The sequence below is a fragment of the Cebus imitator genome, unplaced genomic scaffold (genome assembly GCF_001604975.1).
Source record: "Cebus imitator isolate Cc_AM_T3 unplaced genomic scaffold, Cebus_imitator-1.0 Scaffold158, whole genome shotgun sequence".
In the NCBI taxonomy this organism is placed as follows: domain Eukaryota; kingdom Metazoa; phylum Chordata; class Mammalia; order Primates; family Cebidae; genus Cebus; species Cebus imitator.
In genome coordinates this window covers 3,861,618-3,878,261 of record NW_016107473.1, presented here as the reverse complement: position 1 = coordinate 3,878,261, position 16,644 = coordinate 3,861,618, and the positions used below count along the sequence as shown (strand labels likewise).

General features: G+C 42.3%; 1 protein-coding gene across 4 annotated transcripts in view; it reads left to right on the top strand.

Annotated features, from left to right (window-relative positions):
• ABCC4 (ATP binding cassette subfamily C member 4) overlaps nt 1-16,644 on the top strand; it is a 276,355-nt gene that overhangs the window by 250,297 nt on the left and 9,414 nt on the right. For 3 of the 4 annotated variants that reach the window (XM_017543557.2, XM_017543561.2, XM_037743897.1), the window contains 2 exons: nt 489-594; nt 12,653-12,787. In XM_017543557.2, the coding sequence (XP_017399046.1) occupies nt 489-594; nt 12,653-12,787 (241 nt within the window). Of the gene's footprint in view, nt 1-488; nt 595-12,652; nt 12,788-13,530; nt 13,570-16,644 lie in introns of those variants that run through there. The other variant, XM_037743896.1, reaches the window with a different exon arrangement.

Here is a 16,644-nt window from a genome sequence, read left to right as displayed (position 1 = left end):
TTATTTTTTTTTGAGATGGCGTCTCTCTCTGTTGCCCAGGCTGGAGTACGGTGGCACGACCTTGGCTCACTGCAACCTCTGCCTCCTGGATAGCTCCCTGGGTACCTCCTCCAACCTCAGCCTCCCGAGTAGCTGAGACTACAGGCGTGCGACACCATTCCCAGCTAATTTTTGTATTTTCAGTAAAGACAGGGTTTCACCATGTTGGCCAGGATGGTCTTGATCTCCTGACCTCGTGATCCGCCCGCCTCGGCCTCCCAAAGTGCTGGGATTATAATCATGAGCCGTTGCACCCGGCCTGTGTAGACTTTGTATACTTGTTTTTAAAGAATAAGATTACCCTAAAACATGTTAACATGATTTTTAAAACCTTGAATATAGATGATCTTTAAAGAAAAAAAACAACTCTATTGTGTAGTAGACCTTTCTAAGTCTTAAGTCTACTTTTTGCGTCTTTACTGAATTAAACTTAACTTCTTTAATTGCAGAACTGATGAGTTAATACAAAAAAAAATCCGGGAGAAGTTTGCCCACTGCACTGTGCTAACTATCGCACACAGATTGAACACCATTATTGACAGCGACAAGATAATGGTGAGTCCTTCACCTGCGGAATTCCACTTGCTCCCAATTATGTTCACTTTTTCAGTCTATTCCCTCCTTGTAAAACTTGATAGAAACCCCTAGTCAGTTAATTTTCTGTTAATTTTAGCTCTCATTCCCAACAGTAATTCATATGCTTAACTACACCCTCAGTGCTACTAGCAATATATCCATTGTATCTCTTTGCATATGATTGTGTTGAAAGTTTACCATGAAAATATTCCAAATCTAAGATTCAGCTTGTGATGCTAACTTTCATGTTACTGAGTAGTATCAAATAGAAGAACACTGTCACAGTTGTTTCAGCATGCTCGATTCCCTTAATGAGAGATTTATGTTTTCATATACTGTGAAGGGCTTGTTGGGTAAGGTTGCAGAACTCAGCTGTTGAGATGTTCACAAGATGTGTGTCACAGGGGAAGAGATGGGAAGATCCGTCACAAATTATTTTCAGAGAAGGCCTAGCCAGAAAAACAAATGACTCCAACGGAAAGGATTTAACATAGGAAATTTGTTACATAGGAATTGGAGGGCTTAGAAAATGAAGGGAAACAGTGATAATTTCAGGAAGCAAGGCCAGGAGTGGTGGCTCACACCTGTAATCCCAGCATTTTGGAGGGCCGAGGTGGGCAGATCACTTGAGGTCAGTAGTTCGAGACCAGCCAGGCCAACATGGTGAAACCCCATCTCTACTAGTAATACAAATATTAGCTGGCTGTAGTGGCAGGCACCTGTAATCCCAACTACTCGGGAGGCTGAGACAGGAGAATCGCTTCAACCTGGGAGGCAGAGGGTGCAGTGAGCCAAGATCACACCACTGCACTCCAGCCTGGGCAACAGAGCAAGACTCTTATCACCAAAAAAAAAAAAAAAAAAAATTTTAAGAAGCACCTGGTACAGATCTTCCAGAAGAGAGGCCCCAAAGAGTTCATGCTCAGACCTCCAAAGAGGAGCCCCTGGCAGCTGCCAGTCATGTCAGTGAGGGAGCTCCATGAGGCAGGTTCCAGGTATGCTAAGAGGAGGTGGAGCCTGGAGGCTGGGACGGTGCTGGCAGGAGTAGAAGAAACCAGGAAGGAAGACCTTTGCTTGCATCCCACAGTCAGTCTGCATCTAGTGTCCACTACTGACCAGAGCCTCTAAACTGACTGCCCCAGCATCATAGATCAGAGTGTGGGAAGGTAGATCTGGGGCTGGGAGACGAGATAATTAACCAGCATGTCCCTTACACAGCAGACCCATGGCTGCACACATGGCAGGCTCCAACCTTTGGTCTCTGAATTTTTTTTTCTCTTTTTTTTTTTTGAGACAGAGTTTCACTCTTGTCACCCAGGCTGGAGTGCACCGGTGCCATCTCAGCTCACTGCACCCTTCACCTCCTGGGTTCAAGCAATTCTCCTGCCTCAGCCTCCCAAGTAGCTGGGATTACAGGCATGCGCCACCTAAGTTTTTATATTTTTAGTAGAGATTTTTGTATTTTTAGTAGAGATGGAGTTTCACCATGTTGGTCAGGCTTGTCTGTTTATAACTCCTGACCTCAAGTGTCTACCTGCTTCAGCCTCCCAAAGTGCTGGGATTTCAGGTGTGAGCCACTGCGCCTGGCCTGGCCTCTGAGTATTTGTCTAGTATCTTCCTTCCAGGTTTGATTGTCTCTTTCTTCCTTGGTCAATATTTCCTTCCTTATTTTATTCCTTCCTTCCTTCCCTCCCTTCTTTTTCTCTCTTCCTACTTCCTTGATAACTTGTTTGGAGATTCTGGCAGGAGAGCGCAGCTACTTGGATACCCTTGGCCAAAGACCAGTCCTCCCCTATCGGGGATGATCATCCTCTTAGGCAGATCGCGTAGCTTCCGAAGGGCCACGCAAGGAGCGGTGAGGGAGGAAGGGGACGCCCACTAGCCAGCCAGGTCGGCCGAATCAACCCTGGCGATCAGCGGGGTGACGGATGTCGCAGCCGGATTGCTCTCACATCCATCTTTTTCTCTCTTTCTACTTCGCTTTCTTCTTCTCTCTCTAGCTCTCTACCCCCATCTCTCTCTCTCCTTTTTCTTTGTGTCTTGCTCATTTTCAGTCTTAGCATGTGGCTTTATACAAGGATAAGGGAAACATTTTTCAAAGGAAAAACCTTTGGCTGCAAATAAGCCCAAAGGAATTCACATTAATTTCAGGCTAACCCCCAGCCTGTGGCATTGGGCTGATTTTCTTCTATTGTGTGGATCCTAACCGTTGTCACTGTCTGCATCCAGTGATGCTCAGACTGATGACGAAGAAGGAAGTAGATTAACAAAGGCCTGCATAGTGCGTGAGAAGCAATGGATAGACTTGACACCATGATATTGATGGTCCAAGCTAAAAGATTTGTAAATAGTCTGTGATATACACACTTCTTATGCCCAGTAATGCTGGTGCTGTCTCTTTTGACTTCTTGTGCAGTTTCTAGAATATTCTCTTTCACCCTACCTCACATGCATCATCAGATTAGTCACCAGTGGGACATTTGAGAAAATACCACCCTGTCAGCATTGAAGCAATGTCTGTAGCCTTGTCACACCCCAGAGCTGGATGTGTGCAGGGATGAGCTCTGGTGTGCTACGTAACAGGAGTGGAGGGTTCCAACCCAAAGGCTGTTTTACACTTCAAGCACTGAGGCTGGTCTGGACTGCAGCATTGCAGTGACAGGCCACTCAAGCTGACATTTTTTTTTTTTTTTTTGAGACAGAATTTTACTCTCATTGCTGGGGTACAATGGCGTGATCTCAGCTCACCACAGCCTCTGTCTCCTAGATTCAAGTGATTCTCCTGCCTCAGCCTCCTGAGTAGCTGGGATTACAGGCATGCACCACCATGCCAGGCTAATTTTGTACTTTTAGTAGAGACAGGGTTCATCCATGTTGGTCAGGCTGGTCTCGAACTCCCAACCTCAGGTGATCCACCCACCTCGACCCTGACAAAGTGCTGGGATTACAGGCATGAGCTACCGTACCTGGCTTGAGCTGACTTTTGTAAGTGACCACGTGACAGTCCCAAGATAGCAGAAAAGTGACTCCTTAGATCCAGAAACATTGTTTAGCATTTAGCATCCTTAGGCCTTTGTTTGTCTTCCTGGAGTTGTGTTCTTAAATGGTAAATGGAGAAATCACCTTTTTGTGAAGCAGGTCCTTTAAGAACTAGTCACGGAGGAGGACTCCCTCTGCACGGAGGATGGCAGGGATCATCCTCATGCCAACCCCCAGGAATTGGAGTCTAAACACTTCCACCTACTGTACCCCGGGCTGCACTGTTACCAATGCCTGAGTGGAGTGGGACAGAGCACACTCACATATAGCAGTTATAATATAAAGCAAGGTTATTCTTAAAGATAGACACCAAGAGACAAAAGAAGCATAGAGCTTTGGGAGCTGGTCCCCCCAGGTTCAAGAAAGCCGCCCAAGGCAGATGGAATCTTGACTGTGCATGTCCCACTTGCACCGCAGCTGAGGGACCCCAGAAGGCAGCCTGCTCCAGATTACATACCTCAGAGGCAACATGACCTACTGGGAAAAGCTTTGAGGGTCATCCTCTTCCCAGGGGAGGGAAGAGCAAAGCTTGAACTGTCTGGGGCACTTCTTCCTTAGCTGTAGATGTTACATTCCCCAGAAAGGACAGAAAGAAGACCCAGGCTGTTTTAGGCAGTTCCTTCCTATCTCAGGAAATTGCATTCCTAGCACAATCTAGAGTTGAGAACTACAAGCAAGAACTTGGGTCAATCCAAGGCCACATGAGACCTGTCCTTCGCATTCGTCGCTACTTTTTACCTGTCACTTTGTTGTTCTTGTCTCTAAGCATTGTATTTTACAGACTGTCCCAGAAAGCGTCCTGCTTTCACAGCAAGCAAACGGTGCTCTAATGTTTCCCTGCTTGTTGAAATACTTGGCCAGGCTTTGGATGCATTAGCAGAAAAATGACTTCATTGCCAGCTCAGTTGGGGGCCTGTTCAAAACAAAATCTTTGCTCCTAAATGTATCATATAGACTTCTCGTTGGGATTTGGTGTTACAGCATTGATGATAGCTACTCCTTTTATTATCTAAGGCTTGAAAGTGCTGTCAACTTAGAAGGTCTTATTAGTTAGGGAGATAGCAAGCAAGGACAGAATTTGACAGACAGATCAATTGGCCACTCCTAAATCTGATCAATCAGCATCTGACCACGTAAATGTCTAGTTCACAAGCATTTCCTTGACCCATCAGTGCTGTTACCATTATTGAAATGTGCCCATCAGTTTATTGCTTTATATACTAATCCCTCTAGGTAGTTTTTGAGAACCTTAATTTTTTTCTTTCTGGATTAGTATCTTTATCTAAACTCTCAACGTGGTTCTACAAAGCAGTTTACAATCAGCCCCTCCCTACCTTTCTAGCCTTTCCCCACTCCGTCCTCTCTCTTTCCTTTGTGGTAAAAGCCATGGTCTTTTAGTTACTGTACTTCAGTTCATCAAATACAGTATTCTACACCATGCACAATGGTGGCATATTATGGTGTGAGCAGTGAAGATGGTGCAATGGATGCATTTGGAGTAAATAGTGTAGTAAAGCAAATGGACTGTGATGGATTGAATGTGGGATTTGAGGGAAGACAGAGGGAGTCAGTGCTGGTTACTCAGTTTGAGACCTGAATATCTGGATGAATGGGGAAGACCCAGAAGAAGTAAATTTGGAGAAGGGAAAGGCGAGTGTTCTCTTGGAGGATGTGACTGTTGAGATGACCTTGCATTTCAGCATGGACCTTTCCTTTTCACTCCCAACTCCATTAATGCCTCCATCTGTGGAGATCTCTGCAGTGATATCGAGAGATCTTCCATTTAGGGCTCCCTGGCCATGGAGTCATCAGTGACACCACAGGAAGTCCTACTAGGAGGTGTACATTTAAGCAAGGAGTCTTATTACAAGCTCTGAGTTCTATGTGACAACTATTTTCCAATTTTTCTTGATAGGTAATGGCAGGATTCAGCTTCAGGGAACCCAAGAGACATGCATTCTTTAGCTATAGAGATTGGCAACTGGCCTCTATATTCCCTCAACCCTTGGCTGAAACCTTCTCCTGTATTCTAGAACTTCTGATCATCAGCCAGCTTTCAATTCAGGGCAACACCTTAAATACCATTCTTTCTCAGATCTTTGATTTTGGAGGTGATTTTTCCCCCTAGCTTGCTTTAGAGATACCTTTCTAGAAAACACGTGCTCTGTTCTGTTATTCTAAAAGCTGTGAGGATATAGAGACAAATGAATCAGCTGCAAAGCCCAGTGCTCCAGAGGGCAGGCTCAGGGAGTGGCTGGGGAAGGGACAGATATTAATGGAGGACATAACCAACACTATTGTTATCACGCAGTTGTGTGATTGCAAGTGCTTAAGGTGTAATAATTACACTTCGTTGCATTGGTGAATACTTCTCCACAAAGACAGATGGCTGTGGTTTTGTTTACTGTACGTAAATCAAACAAAAGGCTTGTTGGGAAACAACTGTGACCTAATTAACAGCTTTGTTTATGTGTTGACTCTCCAAAGGGATTTACCCAGTTTTGGTTCATTAAGCGCCATTTATGTATTAGGCGTAGAATTTTATTTTATGAAGATGTTCTCTCAGTGTTAACTTTATTAAACATGGTGTAGTCTTAATGACAGCTAATTTAATCTTCTTCATTTGCTCAGTTGCCACAAAACAGTTGAGCAAGACAGACAAATTAGAAATGCTCTTTTTTCTAAAATGTGCCACTATCTCCACATTAAAGACAGCTTCCTCCCTGTAGTTTTTGGATTAGCTGGTTTCTTGTGACCTGTTTTCCTTTCAATGGATAGCACAGCCTTTTCCTCCAGTCCCTCCACACTGTCCTTACAACACTCTGGATTCTCCCTGGTAGCATGGGTGAACGAGGAGGAAGTGAATCTGCAGTTAGAGAATTCTTCGGGAGTGAATTACAGAGAACCAAAACCAAGACTGAGAAATTCAGATTGTAGCTGTTTTCTTTGTAGGCAATCTTATGGGTTTATAATGTGTATCTTTCTTTCTAAATGCAAATCTCTTTTTAGTAGAGTTTTCTCAGAGAAAACAAACCAAAAATTGTTCTAACAGACCCAGCTGGAGAAACATAACTCAAAGCTAACTTGAGTTTTATTTAAATTCGATGTTTCACCTTCATGGAACTTTTCTTTAAGAAGCCGACAACGGCCACAATGAGAACATTTTAGAAGAGGAAAAATTACTTCTTTAAATATACGCTGACAGATTTAACTAAAGTGTTCATGGGAACAAAGAACTAATGTGAAGGTAGAAAGCACAAACTAGTGCTGGGCGTGGTGGCTCACACCTGTAATCCCAGCACTTTGGGAGGCCAAGGCAGGCAGATCACCTGAGGTCAGGAGTTCGAGACCAACCTGGCCAGCGTGGCGAAACCCCATCTCTACTAAAAATACAGAAAAATTATCCAGGCGTGGTGGCATGTACCTGTAATCCCAGCTACCTGGGAGGCTGATGCAGGAGAATTGCTTGAACCCAGGAGGCGGAGGTTGCAGTGAGCCAAGATCGCACTACCGCACTCCAGCCTGGGTGACAGAGTGAGATCCATCTCCAAAAAAAAAAAAAAGGCACAAACTGGGAGAAGAAATACACGCAATGGCAGAGTTTTGGGGAAGTGGCTGAGTGGGTCACCGGGACCTAGCTTTCATCTTCCGCAGTGGGAAGAATCATTTTCTATTTCAAGACCTGGGGCAGGATTTTGAGTAATCTTTGTCACATGCCATAGTATCTTATTCTAGAGAAGAGTCACAGGCACCCATTTTACCAGTGAGGGAACCAATCTCCAACATCAGAATACTCTCCGTACACCCCTTCGTCATGGCAGCCCAGAGCCGACCTCCGAAATGGGAATCCTTCTGTCCTCATTCTGCCTGTTGCTAAGTGTGTTTCTCTTTGTTGCTTGCTGCCATAGTGAAAGCTGTTCCAAGCTTTTCTTTTCCTATGGTCAGTCTTTATCCTTCACCCTGTCCTGCCCCTCTCCTGTGCCTGAGGCCACCACCCCACTATCAGCAATGGCACCCTAACAATCAAATGGATTAAATTGTTTTGCAGTTTGTTCATTTAATTTTTATATCTAGGACAGCTACCTGGAGTATCTGCAGATATGCAGGCCTGATAAACACATCTTCCTTGAGCTTATGTAACAGAGTAACTGACTAATGTATTCTAATATAATGTGTTTTTCCTTGACCTTCTGGAGAACAGCAAGTGATTTTAGGTTTGCATTGCTGGAGAGATCCTGGGGCCGCAGGACCAACATCAGTGAGTGGCTTAGTTTGTAGATTTACTTGGATAGGGGAAAGGTGAGGACTGAGCAGGAGGTTTCAGGACTGTTTTCATATAGATACGAAAGACACAAAGATACAAATTCAAGATTATACACCCTTTTTCTGTACAGAAAGAAAATTCAGGGTTGCTTTATTTTGTTGTAAAAGATCTAGATCTTTGGTCAAATCAGTAAATACAGATTTAATTCCTTAATCTGAAATCTGAAATGCTCCTAAATCTGAAACTTTTTGACCTTTGATTTGAAGCTCATAGGAGATGCTCATGGGGCATTTCAGATTTTGGATTTTCGGATTAGGTATGCTGAATCTGTAAGTATGTATAATTCAAACACTGTAAAATTCTGAAGTATGTGAAATCTGAAACACTTCTGGTGCCAAGCATTTCCCAAGTATACTCAACATGTACAAAGGCTAAGCAGGTCAAGTTCTATTCTTAGCATTTCTTTCCATGTGCACCCTAACTTGGCCTGTGGAGTATCTGATTGTCCCTTCTTTTCTCTTTTCCAATATTTAATTTATGAGTCAAGTCTCTGCCCTCATTCCTGCTCTGTTGTCCTTTCACTTTTCCCTCTCTCGTCTATCGCCATCAACTTGAGGCATGTGGTCCTCCAAGGCTGTAGCCTGAATCCCGGCATCCCTATACCTCCTTCCTGATCTGTGTCCCAGGGCCAGCTAGACTCGTTCTCTGTTTGACCTCACTCTGTGGTCTTACCAGACTGCACCATTGGTCAGTCACTCAATCGTGCCCGGAATTTCACTTCTTTTGTGTATAACTCTTAGCCAGTGTGCATGGGGTGCCTGCTCACACGTCACGTGCAATGCCAGGCCTTGGAGATGCAACAGTGAACAAGAGAAATCGCATAACCCTGCCCTTGAGGAAGTGATAGGTGGGCCTTCAGACCTCTGGGTTCGTGTCATTCCTTGCATCTGGAATGACCACTGTCTTCCCATCCTTTACCTCCACCTCCATTTCTGCATGTCCAAGTCTGTCCATTCCTCAAGCCCAGTTTGCTATCCTATCCTCCCTGAAGCTCCTCCGCAGAAATTTTGGCCAGAATTGACTTCTGCTGCTGCTAACCTCCTGCTTGTTTTGCCTTTTTTCTGGAATTATAGTGACTTGAGTGTTTTCTTCTGTCTGTTGAGTATAGGCTTCCGAAAGCAGGGGCTGGGACTTACCAATCTTTGCCTCTTCCACAGCCTCTGGCATGATGACATGACTGCAGTAAGTGTGCAATAAATGTGTGTGGAATAAATTTAGGAATTCATGAAAGTTCACTTCCATTTTCAGCCAGTGCGTTCTGGCCAAGTGTTACTTGCTCATTATTAATCCTGAAACTTTAATGAAATTCATTTTCTTGGGGTGGGTGCAGTGGCTTATACCTGTAATCCCAGCACTTTGGGAAGCCAAGGTGAGAGGATCGCTTTGAGCTCAGGAGTTCAAGACCAGCCTGGGCAACATGGCGAAACCCCATTTCTACAGTTAGCCAGACATTGGTGGTGTGCACCTGTAGCCCCAGCTATTCAGGAGGCTGAGGCTGGAGAATCACTTGAGCCCAGGAGGTGGAGGTTACAGTGAGCCAAGATCACGCCACTGCACTCTAGCCTGGGTGACAGAGTGAGACTCTGTCTCAAAAAAGAAAGAAAAAATTTTCTTCTTTTTCTGTGAGTATATAGCAGGCACATAGTAAAGAATTTGAGTCCTAAGTATAATAGGACTCAAATTGCAGTAGGAAGTGAATAGGTGAATTTTTTATGCTTATAGGCATATTTTTCTTAAAATATGTAAAGTTATTATCCAAATAAAAACATATCTTAGAAAATTAACTGTTTACAGTTCTCATTGCCAATATTTTACTTCTGAAAACAAATAAACTGAAAGTAAATAATAGTGTATCTCTGGGAACTCACATGAAGAGGAAGGAAGACAGGTTCATACCTGGTTCAGATCCCAGCTCTGCCATTTTCTGATTTACGCAGCCTACGTCAAGTTGTTTAACTCACTTGTACTTTCATCTTGATCTCTGGCTCTCAGCATCTTGATAGACTGTTTCTTGCTCATCTTTGAAACTCCCATTCCTAAGACAGTACTTTGGAAACAGATATTCATTTGATATTGGATGAATGGATGGAAGGAAGGAAATTATCTACCTGATCCATTCTATTTTGGGAGTTTTCAGTGGTGATTGTAAAAGCAGAGAATGTTTAACCCATTTTATTTTCCTTTTCAAGTTCAAAAACTGATACTTTAGTTATGGGGTGCTTTCGCTGATTTTTGGTAGCCATACTCTTTGTTAGGTTATATTTATATGCCAAGGCATGCCATGTCTCAAACCTTGTGAGTTCATCTGCAGTTATGATAATCCAGTTCATTTTAAGATACTACATTTTGGGTTTATTTTTTGTTTGTTTTTGTTCTTGTTTTTGAGATAGAGTCTTGCTCTGTCGCCCAGGCTGGAATGCAGTGGCTCGATCTCAGCTCGCTGCAACCTCTGCCTCCGGTTCAAGTGATTCTCATGCCTCAGCCTCTCGAGTAGCTGAGACTATAGTTGCACACCACCATACCCAGCTAACTTTTGTATTTTTAGTAGAGACGGGGTTTTGCCATGTTGGCCAGTCTGGTTTCGAACTCGTGGCCTCAAGTGATCTGCCTGCCTTGGCCTCCCAAGTACTAGGATTGTAGGCATGAGTTACCATGCCTGGCCTATATTTTGTTTTAATGTATATCAAAACACAATTAAAGAAGTCAGTTTTATTTTGTATTTTTTAACTGTGAAATCTTGTAGAAGTTAAAAACTTAAGTTATAATAAATTGTTAAAGTCCTGGTTCTATCACCCCTAAACTCAAAAACTCTCCTAACAAATAAAATGCAGTTGCTAAGTTGTTGATATTTACAAGGCTTAAAGTATTTTGACCAAAATGATCTTTCTGTCATTTTTATTTAATAATAATAATGCTTTTTGAGAACATTATTTTTTCTGGCTCTGCCTTTTTAGATTCCGATCAATTTTGAGAACTACTAGTCTCAGTGGCATTGTGTTTTCAGACAATAAGAGAGAATTGGAGATTTACTATTCACTCAAATGTGAATAAATTTAGTAGGAATTTGGACAAGGACCAAATATTAGTAGGACTTCCTTTCCATTAAACATTATGTAAAGTCTTTACAGAGAACTCTCTATCAACTCTGTGAGAATAACATTTAGAAGTTTACTTGTTGCTTTTGCAGACTAAAACTTCATCATTTTAGAAAGTCATTTGATTCACTTATTTACTTAGCCTTTAGCATTAGAGAGACCTGTATTTTTGAATTGCAGATTTTTTTCCTTCATCGTCAGGAGGAGTGGTTATGCTCTGTAATACTATGCTGAAGTAAAATTACACATTCGGGGTATCTAAATTGGCATGCCAAATTATAGGACATTTTAATTATTATGTGGATGTGACAGATTCAATTATTCTTGAACTCTTTTGAGAAAGCGGCCCTTAGCAGTGATTCACAGTAGTAAACAAAAGATTAACAAGAAAATGCCCTTTATGAGGCTTAATAAATGTGTCCGATTAAATACCATGGGGCAGAATTAACTACAATGTCTACATGTAGAAAAACAACCTGTGTCCTGCTTGGAGGTTCAGTATATTCTCTTAAGATAAATTTACTCTAAATGAAGAACTAAGTGCCACTTAACATCAGAACTGTTTTTCTAGGTGCGTCATTTGGGCCAATTGTTCAGACTCCTTCTTCCCTCTGAAACCATTAACCAAAGCCACTAATAAGTAGAAATGCAGAGTTAAGAGCCCCTTCCTCTCTCTTTCAATTTCCAGTGCACATATTAATGAGCAATAAAGCAGCTAAAAGGCAAGCAGCTAAAGAAAGAGAAAGAAGCAAAGAAAGGTGATTGGGAGAACAGATATTCAGCCCTCAGCAGTGCAGATTGGGCTGCCCCAAGTGCCATGTGAGCTGTGATCACAGGAATTTGGAGCTCAATTTCTTAATTGCTTCTTTAGTCTTATCCAGAGAGAAAATTGGATTTCTAGAGATTTCTTCTGTGCAGAGAGCAATTATACTAACACTGCGTAGGTAACAGCTTTTTCAGCCAGCCTTTCTCTCTCAGAATAATAAAGTATACGCAGAGCCGATTTCAGAATGCACCTTCACCTCACCATCCAGGGTTTAGCCCCTCTTAGCAGCTGACGTGTTCTAGGACCTTAAAGAAATTCCAGAGCATTTCCTTCTTTTTGAAACTCGCTCTGCAATTAATTTACTGTCAGGTCTCTGCCATCTGGTTTTTATGCCATTACCTACCTTTTAGATAAATTGAGTTTGACTTTCTTAAGTCAAGAAGTTTCACAACTCTGATCATATATTTAAATACCCCTCAATGCTGAGAGCCTGAGAATTAAAAGCACTAAGTAATGATAAGAACCCAAAATGCCTTTGGCAGAATACAAAATGCCACAGGACTGCTGAGAGCCCATAATCATAGTCTAAAACTTTCATTTTCTTCCTTTGCTATAACATTATAGTAATAAAAGGTCAGGTTAGGCCTTTGTTTGCTTCGTAAAACAGGGTAATCACACCATTTAAACACCATCCAGACCTACCACCCAAACAGATCCGCTCCCTCTCCTGCCCCTTTCCGAAATATTGTCTCTGTTATAATATGTTACTGCAAAACATTGTGTTTCAATGTGTTTCTTTCTGCTGATTAACAGGTTTTAGATTCGGGAAGGCTGAAAGAATATGATGAGCCATATGTTTTGCTGCAAAATAAAGAAAGCCTATTTTACAAGATGGTGCAACAGCTGGGCAAGGCAGAAGCCGCTGCCCTCACTGAAACAGCAAAACAGGTGAGCGCGCTCCGAGGAGCTGTAATTAAAGTTTGTCTCAGTGGCTCCCTCCACACAATTTGGCACCGTGGGTATGGTAACAAGCACTGTGTACCCTTTTCAATTATAAGCCTGCAGAGACAAAGCTTCATGGCTGGGTCTTAACGGCACGTCCTGGGCTGAAGTCAGGTCTGCAGAGAGTTGGCAGAAGCACGCTGGGGGTCGAGTTGTGCGCACACGTGTGCATGCAGCAGAGAGATGTTAGACCGGACTTTATACACATTTAGACTCTGTGGGTTCAGATTCTCTTAGAAAAAGGCATAGAGCACATCGTGCTCATATTCTGCAGACCCACTGCATTTCATTCTCAACAGGCAAATGCTGTCGAGGTACATACAGGAGATTTAAGAGTTTGAGCAAAAAGTGTGGAATGTTATTTATTGTTCTAGAAAGATCTACCTAGAAAAATGTGTGGATTGCTTTTGGTTTTTGTCTTATTATTTGTAAAGGAAACTCCTACATAATACTCTCACTGTCACCCTAGGTTTCCCCCTCATTTTGTTGTTTAGAATCAGGCCCATGTAGCCCTTTATGCTTCCTCTACCTTCTGTAAGATGCAGTTGCCATCAGGACAAATCAGGAATGTATAACATGTGAAAGCTATAAGCCTGAATAGTCCTTGAAGGTTTATATGGCACTAAAGACACGCAGGCTACAGGATCTCTTTCCAACAATGGTGATGTGTGAAGTGTCTCATTCTACAGATGCAGTTTGGTTTAAGGACTTAGCCAAATGTCACGTGGTCACCTGTAATTCCTTCTTATAATTCTGTAAGGTAAGAGTAGTATTGATAGAGGGAGGGAAGAAACATGTGCTGCTTTTGGCTTAGGGTGGAATGAGACTTCCAGCAGTGCATGGTGAGGCTCCCATCAAACTGTTCATCTTGAGGCATTATAATATGGCTTTGATTTTTCTTCTTCATTGTTTTCTATATTTTTCAGGTTTTTAACACTGTAGGTACAATAAAATTGCTTGTTTGTATATAATATTTTAAATATCTATTGTAGACAACAAAATAAGAATATATAGGCCAACATGGTGAAATCACATCTCTACTAAAAATATAAAAATTACCTGGGCATGGTGGCATATGCCTGTAATCCCAGCTCCTCAGGAGGCTGAGGCAGGAGAATCGCTTGAACCTGGAGTGGAGAGGTTGCAGTGAGCCAAGATTGCACCACTGTACTCCAGCCTGGGCGACAGAGCGAGACACCATCTCAAAAAAAAAAAAAAAAAAAAAAGAAAAAGAATATAAGTTCCCGTATCTAGCAGTATTTCTGTATTAAAGATTTATCCAAATAAAACCTAGGTTCCCTGCAGTCCCTGTTTCATCTCATTCTCCATAGAAGTGAGGAATTGTCCTTTCCACTGTCTGTAGAATATTTCTTTGAATCCTGCATTCATCCTCAAAATGGTTCTGTAAATGCCTTTGTGTGCACAGTGCTATGCTGGACACTAACAAATACATTAAACATGCCCCTTGTCATTGACAACATAAACCCAAGAATAGAGCAGAGCAGAGATTTGATTGACATGCTGGGCCCTGATGGCCATGATGATGATGAGATGTGACAGATGTGCACTATGTGCTTTTCATTATGCCTGTTTAAGAGGCTGAGGCACAGAGAGGACAGGTAATGGCCCACAGTCTCATAGCTAGCAGAATTATAGGCAGAGTCCGGATTCAAGCCTGTCTTTAGGGTCAGGAAAATCTGTGTTCTGAATTTTCATAAGAATCACATTGTGTATGAATAAGAGGGAAGCTGTACTTGGCGCACTGTATTTCTTTTATACCTGAAATTTACAGAATACTTTTATCTTCTAGAGTATCTCCCAGTCAAACCTTCCCTCATAAAACTCAATCATTCATTTGGGATTCCCTGAATAATCTACTCACAAAAGAGCCAGGAACCTCAAAAACCCTTTTTGTTCTTCAATACTTCAGGCATTTCACATCAAAGAGATGTGTCCCTATCTACATATCAAAGTACTCATTTAAAAAATATGTTAAGTATTGGGCATGGAATAATAAGAAATAGGTCAAGAATTTTAGCATGCTCCAGCTAACATAAGCTAATATAGTTCACCTTTGTTTTACAGATGAGGAAACTGAGGCCCCAAGAAATAAGTGGGTCCAGACTAATTTATAGCAGAGACAGAATTAGGAATCTTTTTTTTATTAATCAATGGTTAATGTAAGTATAACATACATATAAAAAGGGCCATTGGTCATAGAATTGAAAATCTTGATTACTGGTTCAGTAATGTTCCACCTAATTCAACAATATTAATGATAACTTACATTTGTGTAGTTCTTTATAATTTATTTTACATTGTTTACATAGTTCTTGCATGTATAATTCAGCTTTATCCTCATAGCAGTCTGTAAGTCTGGCTGTATTGACGAGGAAGTTGGGTCATGAGTCCTCGTGTGGACACAGAGCTAGTCCGTGGAGAACAGAGGGTAGATTGCTGGGAGAGTTGTGTCCCTCTAGGTGGTGTTCTGGTCAAGCCTGAAAATGCTGCACCTTGTCTCATTTGGTATCCAGGATCCAGCTAGTCACCCAAATTCACACAGTGGCAGCACTTCCTTCCTGGATTTTAGTCCTGCCTAACCACTGGCTCAGGTCACCTCTTCAGAAAGACACAAGGAAATACACAGCTTGATTCTCATCCAAGTTGAATATCTTCTTGACATTTCTGCATATACTTGGTCCTCTTAGGAGAACAAGCTGTCAGAGTGTCAACCTTTTCAATGTGCAAGCATCACATATCAATGCATCATTCAGAACTGTAACGCTGTAAGGATTAGTCTAAATCAACAAGCTTTTCACTCTCACAGATTAGAATTCATTTGTTGGAAAAGAAAACTCAACATCTGGGAAAAGGTACTTCCAAGTCACGTATTCTTGACCACGTAGTTGCTTTCCTGAATTATGCTGGTGCAGGCAAAGCTGAGTCTTTCTTTTGACTGACCTTGGCAGATGACTCAGAATGTTCAGAAAGTACTTCTCAGGTACATAAAGCTGAAGGAAGCCCTGGTTTGCTTAGGCTGCCATAGCAAAGTAGGACAGACCAGGTGGCTTAGCCCACAGCAGTTTATGTTCTCACACTTCTGTGCTAGAGTCTGAGATCTGGGCGTTAGCAGGGTGGCTTTCCTCTGAGACCTCTCTCCTTGGCTTGCAGATGGCTGTGTGTTCACAGGGTCTTTTCTCTGTGTATGTCTGTGTCCTAATCACCCCTTTGTCTTAGAGCTCCAGTCATATTAGATCAGGGCCCACCCTAAAGACCTCATTTTAACTTAATTACATTTTTAAAGACTTTCCCCAAATACAGTCACATTCTCATGTACTAGGGGTTAGGACTTCAACATAGGAATTTAGGGGGATGCAAATCAGTCCATAAAACAGGGTAAATGTCAATCATTGTCTTCCCTGATGAAGTAGATCTAATTGAGGTTCCCAGTATGTAACAGAGGTGCCATTTTCCACAGCCATGAAATCACCAGATACAACTCAAAAGTTATGAAATCCTGGCCAGGCGTAGTGGCTCACACCTGTACTCCCAGCACTTTGGGAAGCCAAGGCTGGAGGATCACTTCAAGTCAGGAGTTTGAGACCAGCCTGGGCAACATGTTGAAACACTGTCTCTACTAAAAATACAAAAATTAGCTGGACGTGGTGGCACATGCTTGTAATCCCAGCTAATCGGAAGGCTGAGGCTGGAGAATCGCTTGAACCAGGAGTTGGAGGTTGCAGTGAGCCTAGATCATGCCACTGCACTATAGCCTGGGTGACAGAGCCAGCTCCGTCTCAAAA